This window comes from Rhinoraja longicauda, chromosome 5, assembly GCF_053455715.1.
Source record: "Rhinoraja longicauda isolate Sanriku21f chromosome 5, sRhiLon1.1, whole genome shotgun sequence".
Classification (NCBI taxonomy): Eukaryota; Metazoa; Chordata; class Chondrichthyes; order Rajiformes; family Arhynchobatidae; genus Rhinoraja; species Rhinoraja longicauda.
Genome location: NC_135957.1, coordinates 68857802 through 68880864, shown reverse-complemented (window position 1 = coordinate 68880864; position 23063 = coordinate 68857802). Strand labels below are relative to the sequence as shown.

General features: G+C 43.9%; 2 protein-coding genes across 2 annotated transcripts in view; one reads left to right on the top strand and one right to left on the bottom strand.

The window, feature by feature from the left end:
* Positions 1–4953, bottom strand: part of snx17 (sorting nexin 17) — a 44483-nt gene extending 39530 nt beyond the window's left edge. Inside the window, exon 1 of the mRNA XM_078399721.1 lies at positions 4804–4953. Coding sequence (XP_078255847.1) covers positions 4804–4863 — 60 coding nt within the window. The 5' untranslated portion in view covers positions 4864–4953. The remainder of the gene's footprint in view (positions 1–4803) is intronic.
* A 7201-nt stretch (positions 4954–12154) lies between these two features.
* The window catches only part of eif2b4 (eukaryotic translation initiation factor 2B, subunit 4 delta), a 47201-nt gene continuing 36292 nt past the window's right edge, over positions 12155–23063 (top strand). The window contains exons 1-2 of the mRNA XM_078399720.1: positions 12155–12271; positions 16298–16329. Of these exons, the coding sequence (XP_078255846.1) occupies positions 12196–12271; positions 16298–16329 (108 nt within the window). The 5' untranslated portion in view covers positions 12155–12195. The remainder of the gene's footprint in view (positions 12272–16297; positions 16330–23063) is intronic.

The window sequence follows — 23063 nt, the reverse complement described above, 5'->3', positions numbered from 1 at the left end:
GGGAAGGCACATCAGCGTTCTCCCCATCGAAGCCTGCATAGAAAACGCATTGAGCTTGTCTCTGAGTGATGCTTTGCTGTCACTTGAGCTGTCCCCTGGCTTTGCCTTGTTGGATGGTCTGCAAACCCTGCCACAGCTGCCGAACATCTGCCTCATCCTCCAGTTTAGAGCGAAAGTCTCTTTTAGCCTTTTTTGATAGCTTTATCAAGATTCAGATCAGTCTGAAAAAGGTTCTCAACCAAAAACATCACCCCATCCTTCTCTCTGGAGATGCTGTCTGTCCCACTGAGCTACTCTAGCTTTTTGTGTCTATCTTCGATTTAAAGCAGCATCTGCAGTTCTTTCCTACATAGAAAGCACACTGTCGGGTGGCAGCACAGTTTGGTTTGGGAACAGCTCTACAACAACCATAATAAAATGCTGAGAGGTGTGCATGTACAGTCCATCGCACAGATCAGACTCCCCATCTACACTCGCATTGCTTTGGAAAAGCAACCAACATAATTAAAGACTTCCCCCACCCCGATCACTTCTCTTTCTCCCTGCTCCTATCCAGCAGAAGGTAGAGAAGCTAGAAAGTACATACCGCCAGACTCAGGGACAGCTCTTTCCCCTCTTATCAGGCTTCTGAACGATCGTTCCATAAGCTAAGGTACAGTCCGATTCACCTCTACCGTATTGTGGGTATTAGACTGTCGCTGGAACAGCTGCACAATAATGCTAAGAACTGTATTCTGCACTCTGTATCCTTCTACTCATTCTTCCTACTGTCCTCAAGTTCAGCTTGATTGTATTTATGTACAATATTATCTGATTGGATAGCATGCAAAACAAAGCTTTTCACTGTTCCTCGGTACATGTGACAATAATAAACCTAAATCCTAAAAGTGGTAAATAAAAGTAGGTAGATTGGGAAAGAACGCAGATTGTATGCTTCCCTTCTTGGCTCAGGGCAATGAGTCAGGAAGTCATGATGCAGCTACACAGAATCTTGGTTAGGCTTCATATGTGCAGGTCTGGTCGCCCCATTACATAAAGGATGTGGAGGCCTTTGAAGCGTTAACCAAAATACTGCCTGAATTGGAGGATTTAACGAAAAGGCGAGGTTAGACAAACTTGCATTGTTTATTCTGGAGCATCAGAGCTTGAGGGGGGGCTGATAAATGTATAGAAAATGATGAGAGGCGTAGATAACATTGGTAGTCAGAATCTTTTTTCCTGGGGGTGGAAGCATATATTTAAAATGAGGGCCAACCTTTAAAGGAGAAGATGCATGAGGCCACATTCAGAGTATGTGTTCAGTTCTGGGCACCCTGTTATAGGAAAGATGTTGTCAAGTTGGAGAGGGTACAGAGAAGATAGACACAAAATGCTGGAGTAACTCAGCAAGCATCTTTGGAGAGAAGGAATGGGTGATGTTTCCAGTCGAGACCCTTCCTCAGACTCTGTACAAGGAAGGGTAACTGAGAAGATTTACGAGGATGTTCCCGGGACTAGAGGGTCTGAGCTAATAGGGAGAGGTTGAGTAGGCTGGGACTCTATGCCTTGGAGCGCAGGAAGATGAGGGGTGATCTTAGAGGTGTATAAGATCATAGAGGAATAGGTCAGATAGATGCACAGTCTCATGCTCAGAGTAGGTGAATCGAGAACAGGGTACGGTGAAGGGGAAAAGGTTTAATAGGAATCTGAAGGGTAACTTTTTCACATAAAGGGTGATGGATGTATGTAAGCTGTCAGAGGAGGTAGTTCAAACAGGGACTATCCCAACATTTAAGAATCAATTACACAGGGACATGGATAGGACAGGTTTGGAGGGATATGGACTAAATGTTGGTTGGTGGGCTAGTGTAGCCGGGACATTGGCAGGTATGGGAAAGTTGGGCTAAAGGGCCTGCTTCCACACTATCACTGTATATGCAGGGTGAAAGTGGTGGGTGCCTGGAACATGGTGCCAGAGATGGTGGTGGTGGCAGCGGTAGAGGAGGCAGAGACGGTAGTAGCATTTAGAGGCTTTTACGAGCAGGTACTTGCAGGGATATAGGTCATGTGCAGTCAGAGAAGATTAGTTTAACCTGGCATCATGTTCGGCACGGACATTGAAGGGCGAAAGGTTTATACTCGTGCTTACTGTTCTATTTTTCTGTTTGCTCAAGCTTGTATTTTATAAGTCTTGCAAACTCTGTTGGAAAATCATTTGAACTTCTGCTAAACTAGTTAATGTATACCCAGGTTCTCATTGTCCAATCACATACAGCCCTAGCAACCACTGTCAGGAATCAAAAATCAAGGAAGTATTCCTTGTAGAACTGCAACATCCCCCAAATCATGGAAATCACTGTCGGAGATCACTTAAAATGGAGGTAGAAATAACCGAGAGCTTCAAGTCTCTCAGCGTTAATATTACCAACATTCTATTCTGGACCAACCACAATGAAGCGACAGGCAAGAAAGCAACCTGACATCTCTACTTCCTTAGACTCCCTACTATTGATTACATCTATATTTCACGTAGCCATAAAAAGCAGCCAACATAATCAAAGACTTGCCCCAATGCAGTCATTCCTTCTCCCCTTCTGTTAAAAGGCTGGAACTGATTAAAGGAAGCTTGCTTTATGTGTCATCTTAGAAAAGTATAGCATAGGAGCCAGCCCTATGGCCCACTGTGTCCCAGCTAACCATGATGCCAAACTAAACTAATTCCATCACCCCGCATCCTTCCATTCCCAACATTTTCATGTGTTTGTCTAAATGCCTCTTAAATGTTGCTCATAATTGATTCTACCACCTCCATTCTGTGGAAAAAAAGTTGCCTCACAAATCTCCTTTAAGCTTTCCTCTTCTCACCTTGGACCCGTCTTCCAGTATTTGATATTTCCAGCCTGGGAGTAAAAGACTATATACCCATGTTATATATTGCATAAATGTATATATTTCTATCAGATCACCCCTCAGCCTCTGACCCTCCAGAACAAACAATCCAAGTTTTTCCAACCTCTGCTTATAACCAATACTCTAGCCAACATCATGGTGAACCTCTTCTGCATTTTCTCCAGATCCTTCCTATTATTTGGTGAGCAGAATCACACACAATACTCTAAATGTGCCCCAGCCAAAGTTTTGTATAGCTGCAAAATAAAGCAAGCACACAAAGAATTTTAAGATGTAAGCAGAAGAGTTTTGATGACCCGAAGTTCATGGAACAAGGGAGACTTGCATGGTTATTTCTACAAGCCACAGTGCCTAGAATGGACTGAGGTAAGAGCAAAATGGTGCAGTGTTAGCTTGGTGGAACTATAGCAGCCTAGGAGTTACAAAGATATGTAGTTCAAACCTCAGCACCAAAGTCAATTAGTTGTGAACAATCTGGTTCAGTATTAATGAGATGTCAGGGGAGGAATGGGGGTCATGATGAGAGAACAGAATTTTGTGACTGAATCAAAAGTGGTTGTTGCCTTCCCAAAATTAGCTGAGGACATGTCCATCCATTCGACAATAATCATCAGATATTTTGTTTTTAAATCACAAAATTAAGTAAAGCAAGTCATTTAAGTATATCTTGAAGATAATGTGTCTTGGAGTAAACAATGATGAAGAGGACAGATTCCACAGCGCTCCAGGATATATTTGGTGGGGGGGGGGGTCATCTGAGAAATAGTACTCATGCCTGCTCCGCCATTCCATAAGATTTTCAGAAGGCATCCCACAATAGACTGTTCAAGAAAGTATGACCCCACACTTATTATCAAATAAACCATTGCATATTCTCCTCAGAGCAGATATTGGAATCAAACTTTTTTTCATTCACAACTGGGTGGTGGAGGAGTATGTTGTCAAAATCTGTAGACAAAACAGGGCACGAGCAAAACTAAACATGGAAACCAAGAAACCGCAACAATCTTACCGAAGCTTTTAGCTTAGTTTTAACAAGGACACGTTAATTCTTAAAGGACACAAGGGGGCTGGAGTAATTCAGCATGTCTCTGGAGAACATGGATATGTGACGTTTCATGAATTATTGTTTTGAACTACATCCACAGATTTAACCTGCACAGCCATGGGCAATTTGAAGGAACTCGCTGTTAACTTTTCTATTCCACTTCCTACTTCGTATATCTTCAAAAAGATCTTTTCGTACCAATTGCCTAATCCTCCGCTCTCACACTGTGGATCCGCCCAAAACTTGCTGTAAACGACTCTCCCGCTCCTTCGGGGAGTATTGCTGTACTTACTAATAGTGCACTTTGCTGATTGTTTACAATTTGCACTTGCATAACTCCCAGCCAAGAATAACACAACAGCCTCAGTGCTGCAAGCTAGTGTAAAGGACGCTTAAGTGAGGGGGGAAAAAAGCGCTGGCAATGGATTTAATAATCTGGTAACTTTCTTCATTTCTCCCTCACCACCCCACCCTCCCCGACGTGTTTACTAAATGAGAGGCATTGCAGACGTTTCATCCGCACGATACAAATTGGGTTGCGGATGAGGAGATGTTATCTCAGCACCCGTGATCAACTGACGTCGGGAATTCTTTCTTGGGTCAGGTTTGAGTGAAGATCCATAGTTTGTAGAGATCCATGATCCTTCCCCACTGAACAACCCCGACCCTAAGGAAGCTGAAGGAGGTGGGGGGAGAGAGAAGGGAGACTTCACCAGTTTCAGGAATCCACAAGGCCTGGAGGAGGGAGGGAGGGAGAGGACGGGTACGAAACCCCACATTAACCGCCGCAGACAGTAGCGGTCGACCGCCGTCTCGCCCCACTCACTCCTTCAACCCCTTTCTGTCTCCCCAGTGTACGTACTCACCACGTACGTGGAGCCACTCTCGCTGCTCACCACTTCCGTTTCGGGGATGGAGAAGTGCATCGTGACCGAGGATTAAGCGGAGGGGGAAACGAGTTGGCCAAAAGTTTGAGCGTCAACGCCAAAGCGGCCCGGGACGCTTCAACGACTGCCGCCGCCCGCCATCTTGAGAGTGCGAGTGCTCAGGGGGGGGGAAGGGGCTGGGGGAGGAGCGTGATCCGCCCACTGCTCGCAGCCGCCAGTCGCATTGGTGGAGGAGCAGCGCGAGCGCTGTCCGTTATGTTCTGTAGGGAGAGAGGGAGGGCTCCCGGCGAACGCCCGCCCACCCACACGCCCGCTGCTCCTTGATGCAGGCGCTGCCAGTTATGCTCTATAAGGGGCGGGGGAGAGTGAGATGTGGGGATCCCGGCGACCGCTCCTTGACGGGGGCGCTGCCAGTTGTGCTCTATGTGTGGGGACGGGGGACAGCGATCCCGACGACCGCCCGACCGCCACTGCTCCTTGATGCAGGCGCTGCCCGTTATTGCAATGTAAGGGGGGGGGGGGGGAGATGGCGGAGAGTGAGATGTGGGGATCCCGGCGGCCGCCCGCCCACTGCTCCTTGATGCAGGCGCTGCCCGTTATGCTCTGTGGGGATTGGGGGTAGGTGGAGAGTGGGAGGGCCGGGGATCGGGGATAAGGCATCAAGGGATTGTGTGTGGGGGGGAGCCGAAACGGGGTATTAATTGTAGATGATGAGACATGATCATATTGAATGGCGGTGCTGGCTCGAAGGGCCGAATGGCCTACTCCTGCCACCTATTTTCCTACTATGCTCACTGGCGGAGGCGCTGCCTGTTATGCTCTAGAGGGGCAGGGATCCCTTGCTTTCTCTCTCTCCATCCCTCCCCTTCTCAGTTCACCGACCAGTCTGACTGTCCCCCTGATTACATTATATTTCTGTATGCTTTGTTGTCACCTTTTCCTGTCAGTCTGAAGAAGGGCCTCGACCCGAAACGTCGCCCAATCCTTTTATCCAGAGATGTTGCCTGTACAGCTGAGTTACTCCAGCATTTTGTGCCGACAGTTTAAACCAGCATCTGCAGCTCCTTCCTACACTTCTCCGAGCTAACAATGGTTATTCTACATTTTCCTTGATCTGCATCTCTTTTGATCTCTTACACTTACTTATATCTGTGTCGTCCTCTCCCATGATGCTCAGTCTGAAGAAGGGTTTCGACCTGAAAGGTCTCCCATTCCGTCTCTCCAGAGGTGCTGCCTGTCCTGCTGAGTTACTCCAGCATTTTGTGTCTATTTACTTTGATGTCAACGACACCTCAATCCTCTCCCCGATGATTTAATCCATGTGAGTGAGGGCTCGCCAGGTAGTGACATTGTTTAATCCAGGAGGGTGGGGGGAGAGTAGTGGGGGCAGAGCCCATTAGACAATGACAAAGAACCACTTCCAATAGATAGACACAAAATACTGGAGCAACTCAGCGAGACAGGCAGCATCTCTGGGGAGAAGGAATGTTTCGAGTCGAGACCCTTCTTCAGGACATTTTGTGCCTATCTTCGGTGTAAACCAGCATCTCTAGATGCTGCCTGTCCTGCTGAGTTACTCCAGCTTTTTGTGTCTATCTGCCGTTCCATTCTACATGCTTCCAACAGATGGTCGTTTGTGTCTGAACGTATAACGTTTTTTTCACAGTTCACGATTTTGGAGATAATCAGGATTATTTTTTTTATCCCCATGGGATTGAATCTTTTCGCCATGCGCTGGGGTTTATATTCATTCTTCTGGGAGGAAGCTTCAAACACATAGTCGCAGTGCCACCCCAGCAGAGTCTTTCAAAGTTGGCATTTATAAACATCACAACTTCTCATTCCTACTCAGCGGCTCAATCAACCCTGTGATATCAGGAAACGGCTGGGAGCACTTGATATGGCAACATCTGTGGATCACAACGACATCCTGGCTGTGGTGCTGCAGCCCTGTGCTCCAGAGCTGGTTGCAACACTGGCAAATGCCCAAGATAGAAAATTGCCTATGGAACTTTGTAATCTCAAATAATTGACAATTACAATTGAGCCAATTGTAGCCCAGTCTAATTTGAAAAATAAACTTAATTCACAGTGAAAATATAGATGTACAAAAGAGGAAAATATAGTACATAGTTCTTTATATCCATATTGGCAATACGGTACAGTGCCATGGTTTTTTTCATTGGTAGTGTAAGCACATTTTTGTTTACATAGCAATAGTGAGATGTATGCAAACTTCCTTTGTTTGAGAGATTTCCACACAGCTCCTCTATGTCCTGTGGCAGAATGACCCTAGAGTGCAGTCCTTCCTCACAGAGCTTATGCATTGGCTGCAGCAAGCTTCAGTGCATTCCTCAGCACATACTCCTGCAGGCTGGAATGTACCAGTCAGCAACATTTCCTCATAGACATCTGGTTATACTGGAAGATTAACAGGTTTCAGGCAGACCAAAGAGCGTCATTCACCAAGTTGTTGATCTTCCAGTAGCATTTGATGTATGTCTGTGTGTGTATTAGTCACAATGAGTCTCTGACGCTACATCAAATGATACTTAGTTTCCTGCAACGTGTCTTTGTTGCTCGGGAACTCCAAAAATTCGGCTTTGACATTGTTGCTCGCAGAGCTGGAAAAGGGCAACTAAAGGAAGAACAAGGTCAATATACCTTTTTCTGGAACGTTCTTGATCCTGAACAACCGAGGATCCACAGAGTGGGCTTTGCCATCCGAAACAGCCTACTTCAGAAGCTGACAGAGCAACCACTGGGGATCAACGAATGTCTTATGACTCTGCGAATCCAGCTTGTCAAGAACCAATACACCATCATCAGTGCCTATGCTCCAACTCTGGATCCTGAAGACGAAGTAAAGGAGAACTTCTACGCCCAACTTGATGTCGTCCTTTCCTCTGTTCCCAACGACGACAAGATCATTCTCTTACGAAACTTCATTGCCAGAGTCGGGAAAGATCATAGGCTCTGGACCAGAACAATCGGCAAGGAAGGAGTTGGCAAGGTCAACGCCAATGGAACACTCCTCCTCATCAAATGTGCTGAACACAACCTAGTGATTACAAACACCTTATTTCACCAGAAAAACAGGCACAAAGTCTTCTGGCAACACTGGCATCTCATCGACTACATCATCGTACGATCCCGTGACCAACAGGATGTACTGAAAACAAGAGCCGTTACAGGTGCCGACGAGTGCTGGACAGACCATCATCTCACCTTGTCCACCATGAGAATGAAGATTCGGCCCAAAAGGAAACATCAAAACCAGAACACTATCAAGAAACTCAATGTTGGCGTCCTTCAAGACATCAACCATGTACAGAACCACATCAACTTCTCATCAAGATCTGGATAAATGAAAATGTACAAGGAGACTTTAGAGACTCAGCAATCGTTATCATCTACAAAAGGAAAGGCGATCGATCTGACTGCGGAAACTATCGTGGTATTTCCCTGTTAGCAACAGCAGGCAAGGTCCTCGCCCACATCATGAACAACCGACTCAAGCCTTTAGCCGAGAAGATCCTTCTGGAGACACAAGCCCGTTTTAGACCATCATGTGGAACAGCCAAAATGATCTTCACAATGCATCAACTACAAGAAAAATGTTGTGAGCAACTTCAACCGTTGTACATGGCATTCATCGACCTCACTGCTGCCTTTAACTCGGTATCAAGGGAACTCTTATGGGACGTCCTATCCACCTATGAATGTCCTGAAAAGTGCATTTGAATCCTGAGACTCCTCCACGATGACATGCTTGCCACAGTCATGGCCAGCAACAGTTTGTGAGCCGTTTCAAATCAGATCAGGAATGAAACAGGGATGCGCGATTGCCCCAACACTGTTCACCATTTTCATTGCAACAACCATCAACATCATCAAGAATGACCTACCCCCAGGAATCGAAATCGTCTACAGAACAGATGGCAGACTTTTCAATCTTGCTCATCTCAGGTCCAACACTGACATCTACGAGCTCCCTCATGGAGTTCCAATACGCAGACGACAACTGTGTTGCAGCTCTCTCAGAAACTCATCTGCAACAGATCCTGACTGCCTTCAACAGTGTATACATAAAACTTGGACTTACCATCAACAAGAACACTCAGGTTATCTACCAATCGTCACCAACTGAGACAAATCGGAAAGAACCATCAATTCAACTTGGTGAAACAACCCTGAAAAATGTGGATCACTTTTGGTACCTTGGAAGTCACCTCTCCTCCAATGTCAACCTTGATGACGAGATTCAACATCATCTTAAGTGTGCTGGAACAGCTTTTGGGCGTCTTTGAAAGAGAATCTTTCAAAATCGTGACATCCGAACAGACACCAAAATGTTGGTACAAAGCAGTGGTGATTCCACGCTCCTGTATGCACCAGAAACCTGGACAACATACCGACGCCATCTGAAAACACTTGAAAGTCTTCAGTAGCTTAAATATCAGTTGGAAAGATAGAAGAACCAACTTCGTGCTGAATGAAGCAAAAACATTAAGCATCGAAGCCTTTGTCATCAAGAACCAACTAAGATGGAGCGGTTATGTTCGGATGGAAGACGAGCGTCTACCAAAGAAAACATTCTACTCCCAGTTTAAAGAAGACAAACGTAAAAGAGGCGGACAAAAGAAGAGATTCAAAGATGTCTTAAAAGCCAGCATGAAGAAATGTGAAATCGATATCGACAATTGGGAAACCGATGCCAAGGACAGGAAACTCTGGCGAACCATCATCCAAAAGGGAACAGCGACCTTCGAAGCCGACACATTGCGCAGAATTAGAAGAAAAGAGAAGTAAACGGAAAGAGAGGCATCAACAACCTAAACCCGATCTGACATCTGGAATTACCTGCCCTGAATGCCAAAGAACTTTCAAAACCAGGATTGGACTCATAAGCCACCTGAGATTTCATAAAAACAACGAAACGTAGACCATCATCCTCGACCTCGAGGGAAAGCCACAACGACTCACAGTTGTTTGGTTTATTGTAGCAAGAGGATGTCACAAGCATGTAAATTTGTGAGACATGATTTCCCTTGCCCAGAGCGATGCTAATTGTCACTGATTAGTCCTTGCCTTTCCAAATACAAATAAATAAATCATGTCCCTCAAAATCCTTTCCAATAACTTTCCCACTACTGTGTGAAAAAGTCTCAATTTGAAACGTCACCCATTCCTTCTCTCCAGAGATGCTGCCTGTTACTCCAGCTAAAGCTGAGTTACTCCAGTTTTTTGTGTCTATCTGATGGAAAGCATTTGGGTTGTAATTCTCTGGCTTCTTCCTGCTGCCCTTCTTAAATAAAGGCAGAACATTAGTTATCCTCCAGTCTTCCAGTAAGTCACCTGTGGCCAACAAAGAAATTTTAAAAAACCACCAGGGCTCCATTAATTGATTATTTTGTTTCACATACATCAGAGGATACATCTGGTTAAGCCTGGGATTTATCCATCTTTAAACCTTTTCAAAATCTTGAACATGGTTTTTTTTGTAAAGTTGATGCTCTCCAGGATATCATTGTTCCCTCACCTGCACTCATCGGTGTCTCCTCAGCAACCTGGCACCATGTTTCCATCATCCCCCTCCTCCCCCCCCTCCCCCCCCCCCCCCCGAAGAAGAATCCGAGCCAAAATGTCTCCATTTCCCTGCAGATGCTGCCTGGCCCACTCAGTTTCTACGGTACTTTGTTATTGAACAAGATTCCAACATCTGCAGTCTCTTGTGTCTTCATGTTCAAGGTTCCAGGTTTCATTATCTCATCCCTATTCTATGGACTGCTTATCTTCCTTCTTGACTGTACTCAGTCCTGATGCAGTTTCTCGACCTGCAACATAGACCATCCCCTTCCCTCCATAATATTACACGGTCCTCTGAGTTTCCCATGTAGACCTGCAGATGCTGATTTAAACAAAAGGACACAAAGTGCTGGAGTAACTCAGGTCAAGCAATATCTTTGGATAATATTTTCAAGGTAACGTTTCGGGTCTGGACCCTTCTTCATTGGAGGAACATATTTTGCTTGGGTAGCTTACAACCCAGCAGTATGAATATTGTTTTCTCTAACTTCAAGTAACCCTTGCTTTCTGTCCCTCCCCTAACCTAGTTCGACTAGTTTCACTGTACTCCTGATTAATTTTAGTATGCTTTTTTGTCACCTTCACTTCAGCCAGCAGTGAACCATTCTACATGTCCTTGAACAGTGTCTGCTTTGATCTGTCATTTTCATACCTTACTCTTCCATATCTCTAGTTTTCCTCCCCCCTGACTCTTAGTCTGAAGAAAGATCTCGTCAGGAAACATCACTCCATTACTTCTCTCCAGAGATGCTGCCTGCTCCGCTGAGTTACTCCATCATTTTGTGTCTGTCTCCCTTCTTCATTCAGTTCTCCACCAGTTTATGCTTTGTTTTATACTCTCTGCGAGGCGTCATGGACCATGTTATGGCATCTATAAAACTCTCGTTTGTTTGTTCCTGAACTACAGTCAAAACGGTACACGATAGCACAACAGATTTAGGCCCACCTTACTCACCGTCGTCCATTTGGTGCTAATGGAAGAAGTTTAATTGAAATCGGTTATATTTTTTTAAGTTATTCACATTTTAAAGTTTAAGTCTATCTCCTAGGGAGGGAGGGGGAGGGGTGAATGGGGGGAGAAGGGAGGATAAGGGGGGTTGAGGGGGATGGAGGGGGAGGAGGGGGGGTGAAGGGGAGGGGGAAGTGAAGGGGAGTGGGGGAGGAGAGGGTGCTGCACCAATGCAGGAGAGGTTTGTGCCCAAAGGGTCCACTTGGTCTAGTTAAATATAAACCTGAATATAGAGACATAATAAATGAAGATAGACACAAATGAAGATAGACCCCCCGGAGTCAGGGGGTATGGGGAGAAGGCAGGAACGGGGTACTGATTGAGAATGATCAGCCATGATCAGTCTGAAGAAGGGTCTCGACCCGAAACGTCGCCCATTCCTTCTCTCCTGAGTTGCTACCTGACTTGCTGAGTTACTCCAGCATTTTGTGAATAAATACCTTCGATTTGTACCAGCATCTGCAGTTATTTTCTTATACTACACATTGTATGGTGGTGCTGGCTCGAAGGGCCGAATGGCCTACTCCTGCACCTATTGTCTAAAAAGCTGGGAGTAACTCAGCAAGACAGGCAGCATCCAGAGAAGGAATGGGTGATGTTTCTGGTTGAGTCCCTTCTTCAGACTAGTCAGCTACTCCAGCTTTTTGTGTCTGTATAACTTCGGTTTAAACCAGCATCTGCAGTTGCTGCCTGTGTGAATGATCCTGGTTGCCCACTCAGTGTGGAGTGGAAGGGGTGAGAATGCGCAGGCGCAGTAGCCAGCACTGTACACTATGTCTGACAGAGATGGGCCGTCCTCGGAAACATCGGGCGGCGGCAGCAGCGCCACAAACGCCAGCCCAGCCCCGGGTAAGGCTGTCTTTATTGCCGGTCACTAATTCGGGCCAAGGAGAGAGAAAAAAAATGTGGACGGTAAAGGATGGGTTTAATGTTGTCTTCGTATTCTGAAGGCAGCGTGGTCGTGGGGCTGGGCCTGATCACCGGAAGGTGATGCAATGCAATGCCATGGCCCTCCCTGACGGGCAGTGTGTGGAGCTTGCCCCAGTCCCCTCTTCTCCAGCTACAACGTGGAAAGAGCAGCAGGCAACGAATGCTCTGCAAAAATAAATAAATTACAGTCTCACAGCTTTCACTAGTAAGATTCAACCCATGAAACATTTTGAGACTGACGCCGCTGAATTGAGTCGGGACTTTGTAGACCGTCTCACTTGCTTTTGGTGGACAGCGATTTTGTTGCTTTTCAACCCACTACTGATGTTTTCAGAGAGATAAACCGGGGAGAATACTTTCCACGGGGGGGGGGGGGGGGTGGAGGGGTGGATGTAACGAGCTTCTGCTACGATAATTTAGCTAAGCAGGGATATACAAAAAACGAAAATTATAAAATGAGAAGGGGAAAAATATACTTGTAAAAATGGGGAATGACTATCTCAATGGAGAACAGGAGATGGTTAAATGATTTAAGGAATACACAAGGCAATCAGCATGATGAGAAGAAATATATGTTTAGAACAGTACAACATAGGATGATATCTTTGCTGAACATCATGCCATATTAAACGATTACCTTCTGCCTATGCATAATCTACATATGTCACTGTCATATCTGCTTCCACCACCATATCTGGCAAAGTGTTTTGAGTAACTACCTACCACTCTGTGTGAAAATAAAACCCATTCTGTACGCCTCTGTACATCTTCCCTCGCACAATTAAAGCATGGAATAGTCTTCACCCTACTATAGTTACTCAACCAGACGCAACTAAATTTAAGGCAGCTCTTCTTCTCCAAGAAGCCCTTCTTGCCATACTCCGCCACCTCCAGTTTAAATTCCATTTGGAATATTTTGGAGGACCAAGAACCAAGAACCTCCTTTAAACATTCCCACTCTGACCATAAAGCTATGCCCTCCGTATTTGACATTTCTGTACTGGAAAATATTCTGACTGTTTCCCTTTGTCAAAATAGTATGGAAGGTGAAAGAAAGTTGGGAAGGGAGGATCATGTAAATTTTAAAATGTGAAGCAGGCCCTGGATGAAATGGAGGTATAGCAAGTGTGTTTAGTAAGAAACCGTACATACAAGTATACAAATAAGGACTAATATTAGATCACTCTATTCAAGCTTCCCCCACCATTTAATAAGGTCAAAGCAGATCTCATTTAATCGCAACTTCAGAAGGCCTTTGATAAGGTGCCGCCTGTGAGGCTGCTAAACAAGATAGAAGCCTGTGGTATTAGAGGCAAGATACTAGCATGGAAAGAAGTTTGGCTGACTGGCAGAAGGCAAAGAGTGGGAATAAAGGGGTACTTTTCTGGTTGGCAGTCGGTGACGTGGTGATCCACAGGGGTATTTTCACCTTGCATGTTAATGATCTGGATGATGGAATTAATTGCTTTGTCGCCAAGTTTGTAGATGATATGAAGATAGATCGAGGGGCAGGTATTGATGAGGAAGCAGGGACTCTGCAGAAGGACTTGGACAGGTTGGGAGAGTGGGCAAAGAAGTGGCAATTGGAATGCAGCATAGCAAAGTAGACGATCATGCACATTGGTAGAAGGAATAAAGACATATTTTCTAAATGGGGAGAGGATTCATAAATTGGATGTGCAAAGGGACTTGGGAGTTCTATGGCAGGATTCCCAAAAGGTTAATTTGCAGGTTGAGACAGTAGCAAGGAAGGCGTGCAAAGTTAGCATTCATTTCTAGAGGACTAGAATATAAAACCAAGGATGTAATGCTGCGGTCTTATAAGGTGCTGATCAGGCTACACTTGGAATATTGTGAGCAGTTTTGGGCTACATACTGAGGAAGAATGTGCTGGTGTTGGAGAGGGTCCAGAGGAGATTTACGAGAATTATCCCTGGGATGATTGGGGTAACATATGTGGAATTCATTGTCAAAGACGGCTGTGGAGGCCGACATTTTTAAAGCAAAGATTGATAAATTCTTGATTAGTAAGACAATAGACAATAGGTGCAGGAGTAGGCCATTCGGTCCTTCAAGCCAGCACCACCATTCAATGTGATCATGGCTGATCATTCTCAATCAGTACCCCGTTCCTGTCTTCTCCCCATACCCCCTGACTCCGCTATCCTTAAGAGCTCTATCTAGCTCTCTCTTGAAAGCATTCAGAGAATTGATCTCCACTGCCTTCTGAGCCAGAGAATTCCACAGATTTACAACCCTCTGACTGAAAAAGGGTGTAAAAGGTTATGGGGAGAAGGCAGGAGAATGGGGTTGAGAGAGAAAAATGGATCAGCTATGATTGCATGGTGGAGTCGACTTGATGGGCATAACACAATACAATACAATATATTTATTGTCATTGTACAAGTACAAGGAGATTAGGAATGCCACTTCCATAATCGATGCAATAAAATAAATAAATCACGGCGAAAACAAAAACAACAAAGAGAGGGGGAAAAATAGGAAACAAGGTAAAGTGCAAAAAAGGTTCATGCAGGGTCAGTTGTGCCAGATGACCCTAGGGGCAGAGACAGATCATGGAGGGCTCTCAGCAGGTCCGATTCAGACCAGCTATAGCTCTAGGAATAAAGTTGTTTCTTAGTCTGGAGGTGCGTGCGTAGAAGGCCTTGTAACGTCTGCCAGATGGAAGTAGTTCAAACAGGCGATGGCATGGGTGTGTGGAGTCCTTGTAGATGCTGGTGACTTTCCTGAGGCAGCGTGTGTTGTAGATGTCCTCCAGGGCTGGTAGCTGTATCCCAAAGATCCTCTGCGCTCTGCAGACGACCCACTGAAGAGCTCTCCTATCCGCTGCTGTGCAGCTGAGATACCACACATAGATGCCGTATGTCAGCATGCTCTCTGTGGTGCAGCAGTAGAAGGTCATCAGCAACTATTGGGGCAGACCAGCCTTTTTCAGCGTCCTCAGGAAAAACAGCCTTTGCTGTGCTTTCTTGACTAGCGCAGTGGTGTTAGTGGACCATGTGAGGTCCTTTGAAATATGTGTGCCCAGAAACCTGAAGCTGGAAACTCTCACCACTCTGTCCGCGTTGATGAAGACTGGCCTAAATCTGTCCCTATACCTTCTGGACGTACCTTTGAAATAGAGACGAGGAGGAATTTCTTTGGCCAGAGGGTGGTGAATCTGTGGAATTCATTGTCAGACACAGCTGTGGAGGCCAAGTTTATTGGGTATTTTTAAAGCGGAGATTGAGAGGTTCTTGATTAGTAAGGGCATCAAAGTGTATGGGGAGAAGGCATGAGAATGGGGTTATAAATGAATGTGATTGGTTTAGTTTGATTTTTAAGAATTGACAAAATAAGTCAAAAAACCTTACACTTATAAGGTTCTTTTAAAATAGCCTGTGTTTTAGACAATAGGAGTATGCCATTCGGCCCTTCGAGCCAGCACCACCATTCAATGTGATCACGGCTGATGTGAGCGGCACGGTGGCGCAGCGGTAGAGTTGCTGCCTTACAGCGAATGCAGCGCCGGAGACTCAGGTCCGATCCTGACTACGGGCGCCATCTGTACGGAGTTTGTACGTTCTCCCCGTGACCTGCGTGGGTTTTCTCCGAGATTTTCGGTTTCCTCCCACACTCCAAAGACGTACAGGTGTGTAGGTTAATTGGCTGGGCAAATGTAAAAATTGTCCCTAGTGTGTGTAGGATAGTGTTAATGTGCGGGGATCGCTGGGCGGCGCGGACCTGGTGGGCCGAAGGGCCTGTTTCCACGCTGTATCTCTAAATTTAAAAATCATTCTCAATCAGTGCCCTGTTCCTGCCTTCTCCCCATACCCCCTGACTCCACTATCCTTAAGAGCCCTATCTTATCCATGTTTCTTTGTGCACAAGATGTGTATGGTGCCACATACTAATAAATATTTTCTATGCTTTTGTGTATTTTAGATGGAGAGTGTAAGAAAGTCCTGCAACAAAAGGTAGGTTTTAAAATTAACATAGCCTTGGGACTGGGGAGAGTGATTGAGCAGTTGGGCCAGAATTGCTGGAACTAAATGTTTATATTCCATCTGCTGACATGACCATATTATTTCTATTTTAATGTCGGTAAACTTTGAATTCAGAAGAATTGTTTGTGTTAATACATTAACCATAAGAAATCTCAACCAAATGTGTGGTGTATTTGATACAATAACAGTTTCCATAGAAATGAAAAGTACAGCGACTCACTTTTGTGCTGAATCTACATGATTACCATTTGAAATTCTACTTCATTTTTCCTATTTGCATAGTAACGATTCTGTTGTCTGGAGAAAATTAATAATAATATTTGTAAAAAAAGTTTTCTTCTCATTTTGGTGTATTCCCTTTTTTATCGTGTGCATTTGAAGTATATTGAAGAAGGGTCTGAAGAAGGGTCTCGACCCGAAACGTCACCCATTCCTTCCCTCCCGAGATGCTGCCTGACCTGCTGAGTTACTCCAGCATTTTGTGAATAAATACCTTTGAAATATATTGAAGGTAATTTTGCAAGAACCTCCAGGAGTTGCTGAGATATTTCCCATTGCACCTCATGAGCTCTTGCTGTTTGACAATCATTCCAAAAATTCCTCAATGGAGTAAATGGTTTGTTCCATGTTATTATGATTTTATGAATATGCAGAAATGGTTAAAATGTATACATTTCTCCAATCATTTATAAACATTTTCCAATTGAGTGTACTCAATATATCCAACTGTAGCAGAAACAAAGATCGTATGTGCATTTTGCCATAGGCACAGCTTTATAACAAAGGGATTTTTAACCATGGAATAACCTATTTACTAACCAGTTGGCTTTTGTCGTTGGGTTAGGTTTTATCTGGATGGATAAGATAAAGCAGACGTTTCTTGTGCATGGTTATCTGATCCCTGCAAAGCCTGTTATTGTGTAAATGAGCAGTCATGTGATATGGCATTAGATGATAGGACAAGCAAATTGACTTCATTACAATTGACATTAACTAAGGTCTTGTGTTGAGTTGAGTTGAGTTTATTGTCACGTGTACCGAGATACAGTGAAAAGCTTTTGTTGCGTGCTGTCCAGTCAGCAAAAAGACAGTACATGATTACAATCGAGCCATTTATAGCATGTAAATACGGGAATAACGTTAAATGAAAGGTAAAGCCAGCAAAGTCCGATCAAGGATGGTCCGAGGGTCACCAAAGAGGTAGATAGTAGTTTAGCACTACTCTCTGGTTGTGGTACGAGGTTTTGTGTTCCCAGTTTCATCATCTTTAGAACAGCAACAATGTTAAAAAAGAGAGGAAAGTGATTCCAAAGTGGATTAGGGAAACCAGCCAGGTCTTGCTGGCTGTATTTTTAAAATTATTTTAAAATATTTTATGGCTCGAAGGGCCGAATGGCCTACTCCTGCACCTATTTTCTATGTTTCTATGTTTTTCAATTTACTTTTGTTTTACATTTGTTGATCGCATCAAATTTGGATCACATTCAAAAATTGGTCAGAAATATATTTAAAATACTATTATGAATGGCATTGATAGGAAAGATAGTCAGAACCCTTTTTCCAAGATGGAAAAATCAAATACTAGAGGGCAAAGGTTTAAGATAAGAAGGGCAAAGTTTAAAGGAGATGTAGAGGGCAAGGTATTTTACACAGAGGGTGGTGAGTGGTGGTTGATGCAGATACGATTGTGGCATTTAAGACACTTTTGGATAGGCAATTGGATATGCAGGGAATGGAGGAATATGTGCAGGCAGATATGAATTGGTCGTGACATCATGTTCAGCACCGACAGTGTTGTCCATGGGACCTGTTGGAGAATGTGTTCTTCTTTCTTCTGGGAGAAGGGGGATGGAGAGCTGAATTGCAGGACATTGAAGAAACACAGTAAACAGTATCTTTTTTGGGGGGCAGGTTACTTTTTCACATTTTAGTTTTACATGTTATATCTGCTCCTCTCTCTGCAACCTCGTACACATTCAGGCCTAAACACACCCTAGTGGCAGAACAATATTTTAGGGATGTGTAAAAAATATTGGCTCTGCAAGCAATGCCCAGATCACAATAAAATAAAATATTTATTTGCCCTCTATCTCTCTTCATAAGATCAATAATGGTAGGTCAACAACTAATGGCTTTATTTCTGCTCTTATTTCCTTAAATCTTCAATCTTTATTTCCACCTTTTAAATTACACTTTTAAAAAAAGACTATGTATTCAGTCTTAACTCAGTCTATGATTTCATGGGCTGAAATTTTCTATTTTTATTTTTGGGGGTGGCCTTTGTAATCTTTAAGATATAATGTAAATGTCAGTTTTTTTGCAACTGATAGTATTCAACCAGACTATATGTGGCTTTCTATCTTTGGGCAGCTTTCAGCATAATGCTTATTTGATAAATTGTCAAAGGCTGCAAACAGGAACTCTCCTCTGATGGAAGTAATGTAAATGATTGAATGTGCTGTATCTTTGGGGATATCATGCTGAAAGTCGTTTTCCTTCCTCCCATAGAATGTTTCCGGTTAAGTAAATGATTTATTTCAACAGTTGTTTGTTCATTTATCAGGAATGTACAATGGAATGTTCATAGTTTGTATTCTTTTATCTTGGATGCTTTTGAATAATTTAAGATTTTCTTTATTCGTGTCTGAAGTTGTCCCTGGAGCTAGTAAAGCACACAACAAGTCGTAGAACAGAACAACATTGTCACTTTAGAAGCCTTCCCACTGTATAGTTTTGCCTGTTAATCTTTACCTGGGCTAAATCTGTGGAGGCAAGATATGTTGAAGTATTTAAGGCAAGAGTCAAGAGTATTTTATTGTCATATGCCCCAGATAAAACAATGAAATTCTTACTTACAGCAGCACAACAGAATATGTAAACATAGTACACTGTAAACTATATAATAAATGAGAAAAAAAGTTCAGTGTGCGTATAGATACACATACTGGCATATACACATATATACAGATCACACACACACACACACACACACATATACACACACATACACACACATGCACATACGTACACATGAAAAACAAACAAACAATGATAGTGCAATAATAAAAACAATAGTCTGGAGATAGATAAACTTTTGAATGATAGGGCAATTGAGACTGTGGTGAATTGTAATAGACGAGGAGTTGAGGCCTTCATTGAATGACTTGTGATGCTCAAGGAGGTCTGGTGGCCAACTCCACTTCCAATTTCCTTGTGTTCACCCATTGAAGCTGAAACGGAAACTGGACCTGCTCAATTTCCTGCTTTTACCCACGGAGTGGTTTATATCCTTTTCCATAACTAGTCTAAGCACTGTGATTTTTAAGAATTTGTTTTCTGGATGTTCTCCCTTTGCTTGGCTGAATTTGTTTTCTGGATGTTCTCCCTTTGCTTGCTTCCAGATTCAGTGCTAGCAATGCCATCGATGAGATCCCACATGGGAGGTTGTTGTGGAGCATATGAATTGGAGGAAATATACAAGCATGGATCAAGAGTCAGCTATCAGAAATAGGGACCTTCTCAGATTGACAACCTATGATTAGTAGGAATGGTGCCTGGGACCCAACTGTTCACAGTCTAGATCAAAAATTTGGCTAATGGACCAAACATAACATTTACATTTTGCAGATGGCATGGAACTAAGTAGGATTGTGAGTAGTGATGAGAATGCAACAAGACTGTTGTTGTTCGTCCTTCGGGTTCGAAGAAGACCATGACTTCACTTTCAGTTGGAGGATTGGTGACTGTGGGTCCGGAAGTGACTGGTGAGGCCAATCCGGGCTCGGAAGGCACGCCCACACGTAGGGCACAAGTGGATGGGTGCTGCAGTGGAAATGGAGGTAGCCCTGGCCTTGCGCGCGGTGCGTTTCCTCTGGGCCTCTGCAATGCGCCTGTTCTCTGCTGCACGGGCTCCTGTGTTGAGCTTGCTATGCCAGGTAGGACGGTCCAGAGCAAGAGACTCCCAAGTGCTGAGGTTGATGTCCAAGTCTTTGAGGGACACTTTGAGGCAGTCCTTAAACTGTTTCTTCTGTCCTCCTACTGAGCGCTTACCCTGACACAGTTCTCCACACAGAAGCTGTTTTGGCAGTCGACTCTCGGGCATTCTGACGACATGGCCTGCCCATCTGGCTTGGACTTTCCGTAGGATGGTGTGGACGCTGGGATTCCGGCCTGTTCCAAGACCTCTGTGTTGGGAATTTTGTCCTGCCACCTGATGTGAAGGAGTCTGCGTAGGCAGCTCAAGTGAAAGTGGCTGAGCTGTTTGGCATGTCTGCTGTAGACAGTCCAGGTCTCACTGGCATAGAGAAGAGTGGTGAGTACCACTGCACGGTAGACCTTCAGCTTGGTGGTAAGGCTGAGTCCTCTCCACTCCCCAACATTCTCACGGAGTCGCCCAAAGGCAGCGCTGGCCTTGGCAATCCTGTTGTTGACCTCAGCGTCAATGTTCACCACTCGCTAGAGTGTACTACCCAGATAAGTAAAGCTGTCGACTGCCTGTAGATTCTGCCCCCTTTTGGAAGACTACAAAAGGACACAAACAAGTTGAGTGACTATGCAGTCACATTGCAAATGGAAAATACTGTGGAGAAACGCGAGTCTGTTTCTGTAGATAAAAGGCAGAAATACTGTTTTTTTTTAAAAAGTTGACAGTGAAATTGATGTTGAAAGGAAAATGGATACAGAAATTATTGAAAGACAGGGTGCAGGTGCAGCGGTTAAGCAGGCAAAATATATGTTGGCCTCTGCCAGAGTTTTGAAGACAAGAGTACAGATGTATTGTTGCAAAACTCAAGGCCTTGGTGTGACCTTTTGAGTACGGTATGCAGCTATGGACTCCTTGCCTATAAAAAAGCTATATTTGTTTCAGAAGGATTGAAGTTGCGATCCAGTAGGACTGGCAGGTCTGACATAAGAGAGCAAATTGAGTATCCTGGGCCTTTATCTTTTAAAGACTGGAAGAATATACTTTATTAAGGTCTCAACACCAGGTGGATAATAGACAATAGGTGCAGGAGAAGGCCATTCGGCCCTTCGAGCCAGCACCACCATTCAATGTGATCATGGCTGATCATTCTCAATCAGTACCCCGTTCCTGCCTTCTTCCCATACCCCCTGACTCCACTATCCTTAAGAGCTCTATCTAGCTCTCTCTTGAATGCATTCAGAGAATTGGCCTCCACTGCCTTCTGAAGCAGTGAATTTCACAGATTTACAACTCTCTGACTGATGTGGAGAGGATGCTTCTCCTGGCCGCGGGGTTTAGAAGCAATGGACACAGTCTCAAAATAAGGAATAAGCAAGGAGAAATCTCTTCATGAAGTGGTTGTGAACTTTTGGAATTGCCTACCTCAGAGGACTGCGAAGGGTCCGTCATTGATTACATTGAACTGAGGATGCACGTCTGGTGGGCATGGATTGATCATTCGAACACACAAGATCGTAAGAAGCCACAGTGAGCAATAGACTCGGGTGGGTCCAACATGGACACAGCATTCCCCACCATCGAAATTATTTGCATAAGATGCTGTCTCAGAAAGCTGCATCTTTCATCAAGGGTCCACATCATCCAGGCCAGACTCTCTTCTCACTGCAGAGGGTACGGAAGCCTGAAGTCACACACCATCAGTTCAGGAACAGCTACTTACCTGCAACTATTAGGTCCTTGAATCAACTTGCACAACCTTAATCCTACTTTGCCAATGTAACACTGCGGACCACCTCTTACACTACCATGGATTTGTTTCCTACTCATGTCTTGTTTTTTGCAGGGTTTTTTTTGCTGTCTTGCAGAATTTGTGTAATTTATATATAATTTATGATTCTGGGTGTTGCCCATGTCTATGTGTCCACTATGCTACTGAAGGCGAGATTTTAATTGTACCTGTACTTCACAATACTTGTGCACATGACAAGAACTTGATTTGGCTTGAAATATTTTTGGATATTTATAAAATCAAGAGATATGGGGAGAGGGCAAAAAAATAGTTTTTGCTTGGAATGTCTTATTGAATGACTAACGTACGTTTTTATGTTAACCAACCTTGTTTAAAACCTTTTTGGCATTTATTGTAAGCCTATCTTAGCCTTTCATAAATAAAATCAGTTTATGACATCCTTTGAGAACTATTATCTCTAAACAAACCTGTGCAAAATCAAATGGTTTGTTTCAAAACTATCAGTTTGAATAGTGATTGGAGTAATAAAAAAACTCATACTCTGGAAATCCCAAACAAGAATAGAAAAATGCTGGAAGCACCAGGAGTTTGAGTTTTTCATCAATTTTTAAGAAAGTGGCTTTTTTTGGAGGGTGGGTGGGGAGTGATGATTTATACAACACTACAAAAGATAATTACGTGAAACTTGAGTATTTTGGTCTGCTGCAACAGATTTCTCTAAGGAATCCATACACCTGGGACGCAGATTGTTTTCCAGGGAAAGATTGCACAGCTTTGACTTGTATCCACTGCAATTTAGAACAGTAAGAGGAGATTTGAATGAAACATGTATGTGATTTGTTGATAGAATATATATGAAGAGGATGTTTCTAATTATGGGCATATCTAAAATGAAGGCGGTCTAAAATTGAAGAATCACACAATTAAGACAAAAATGGTGATCACTATTCTTCGACCAGATCTTGGAAACTTTGAGATGGTAGTGAGAATCTGACATGTACTGGGAGCACACAGAACCCTTACATGGAA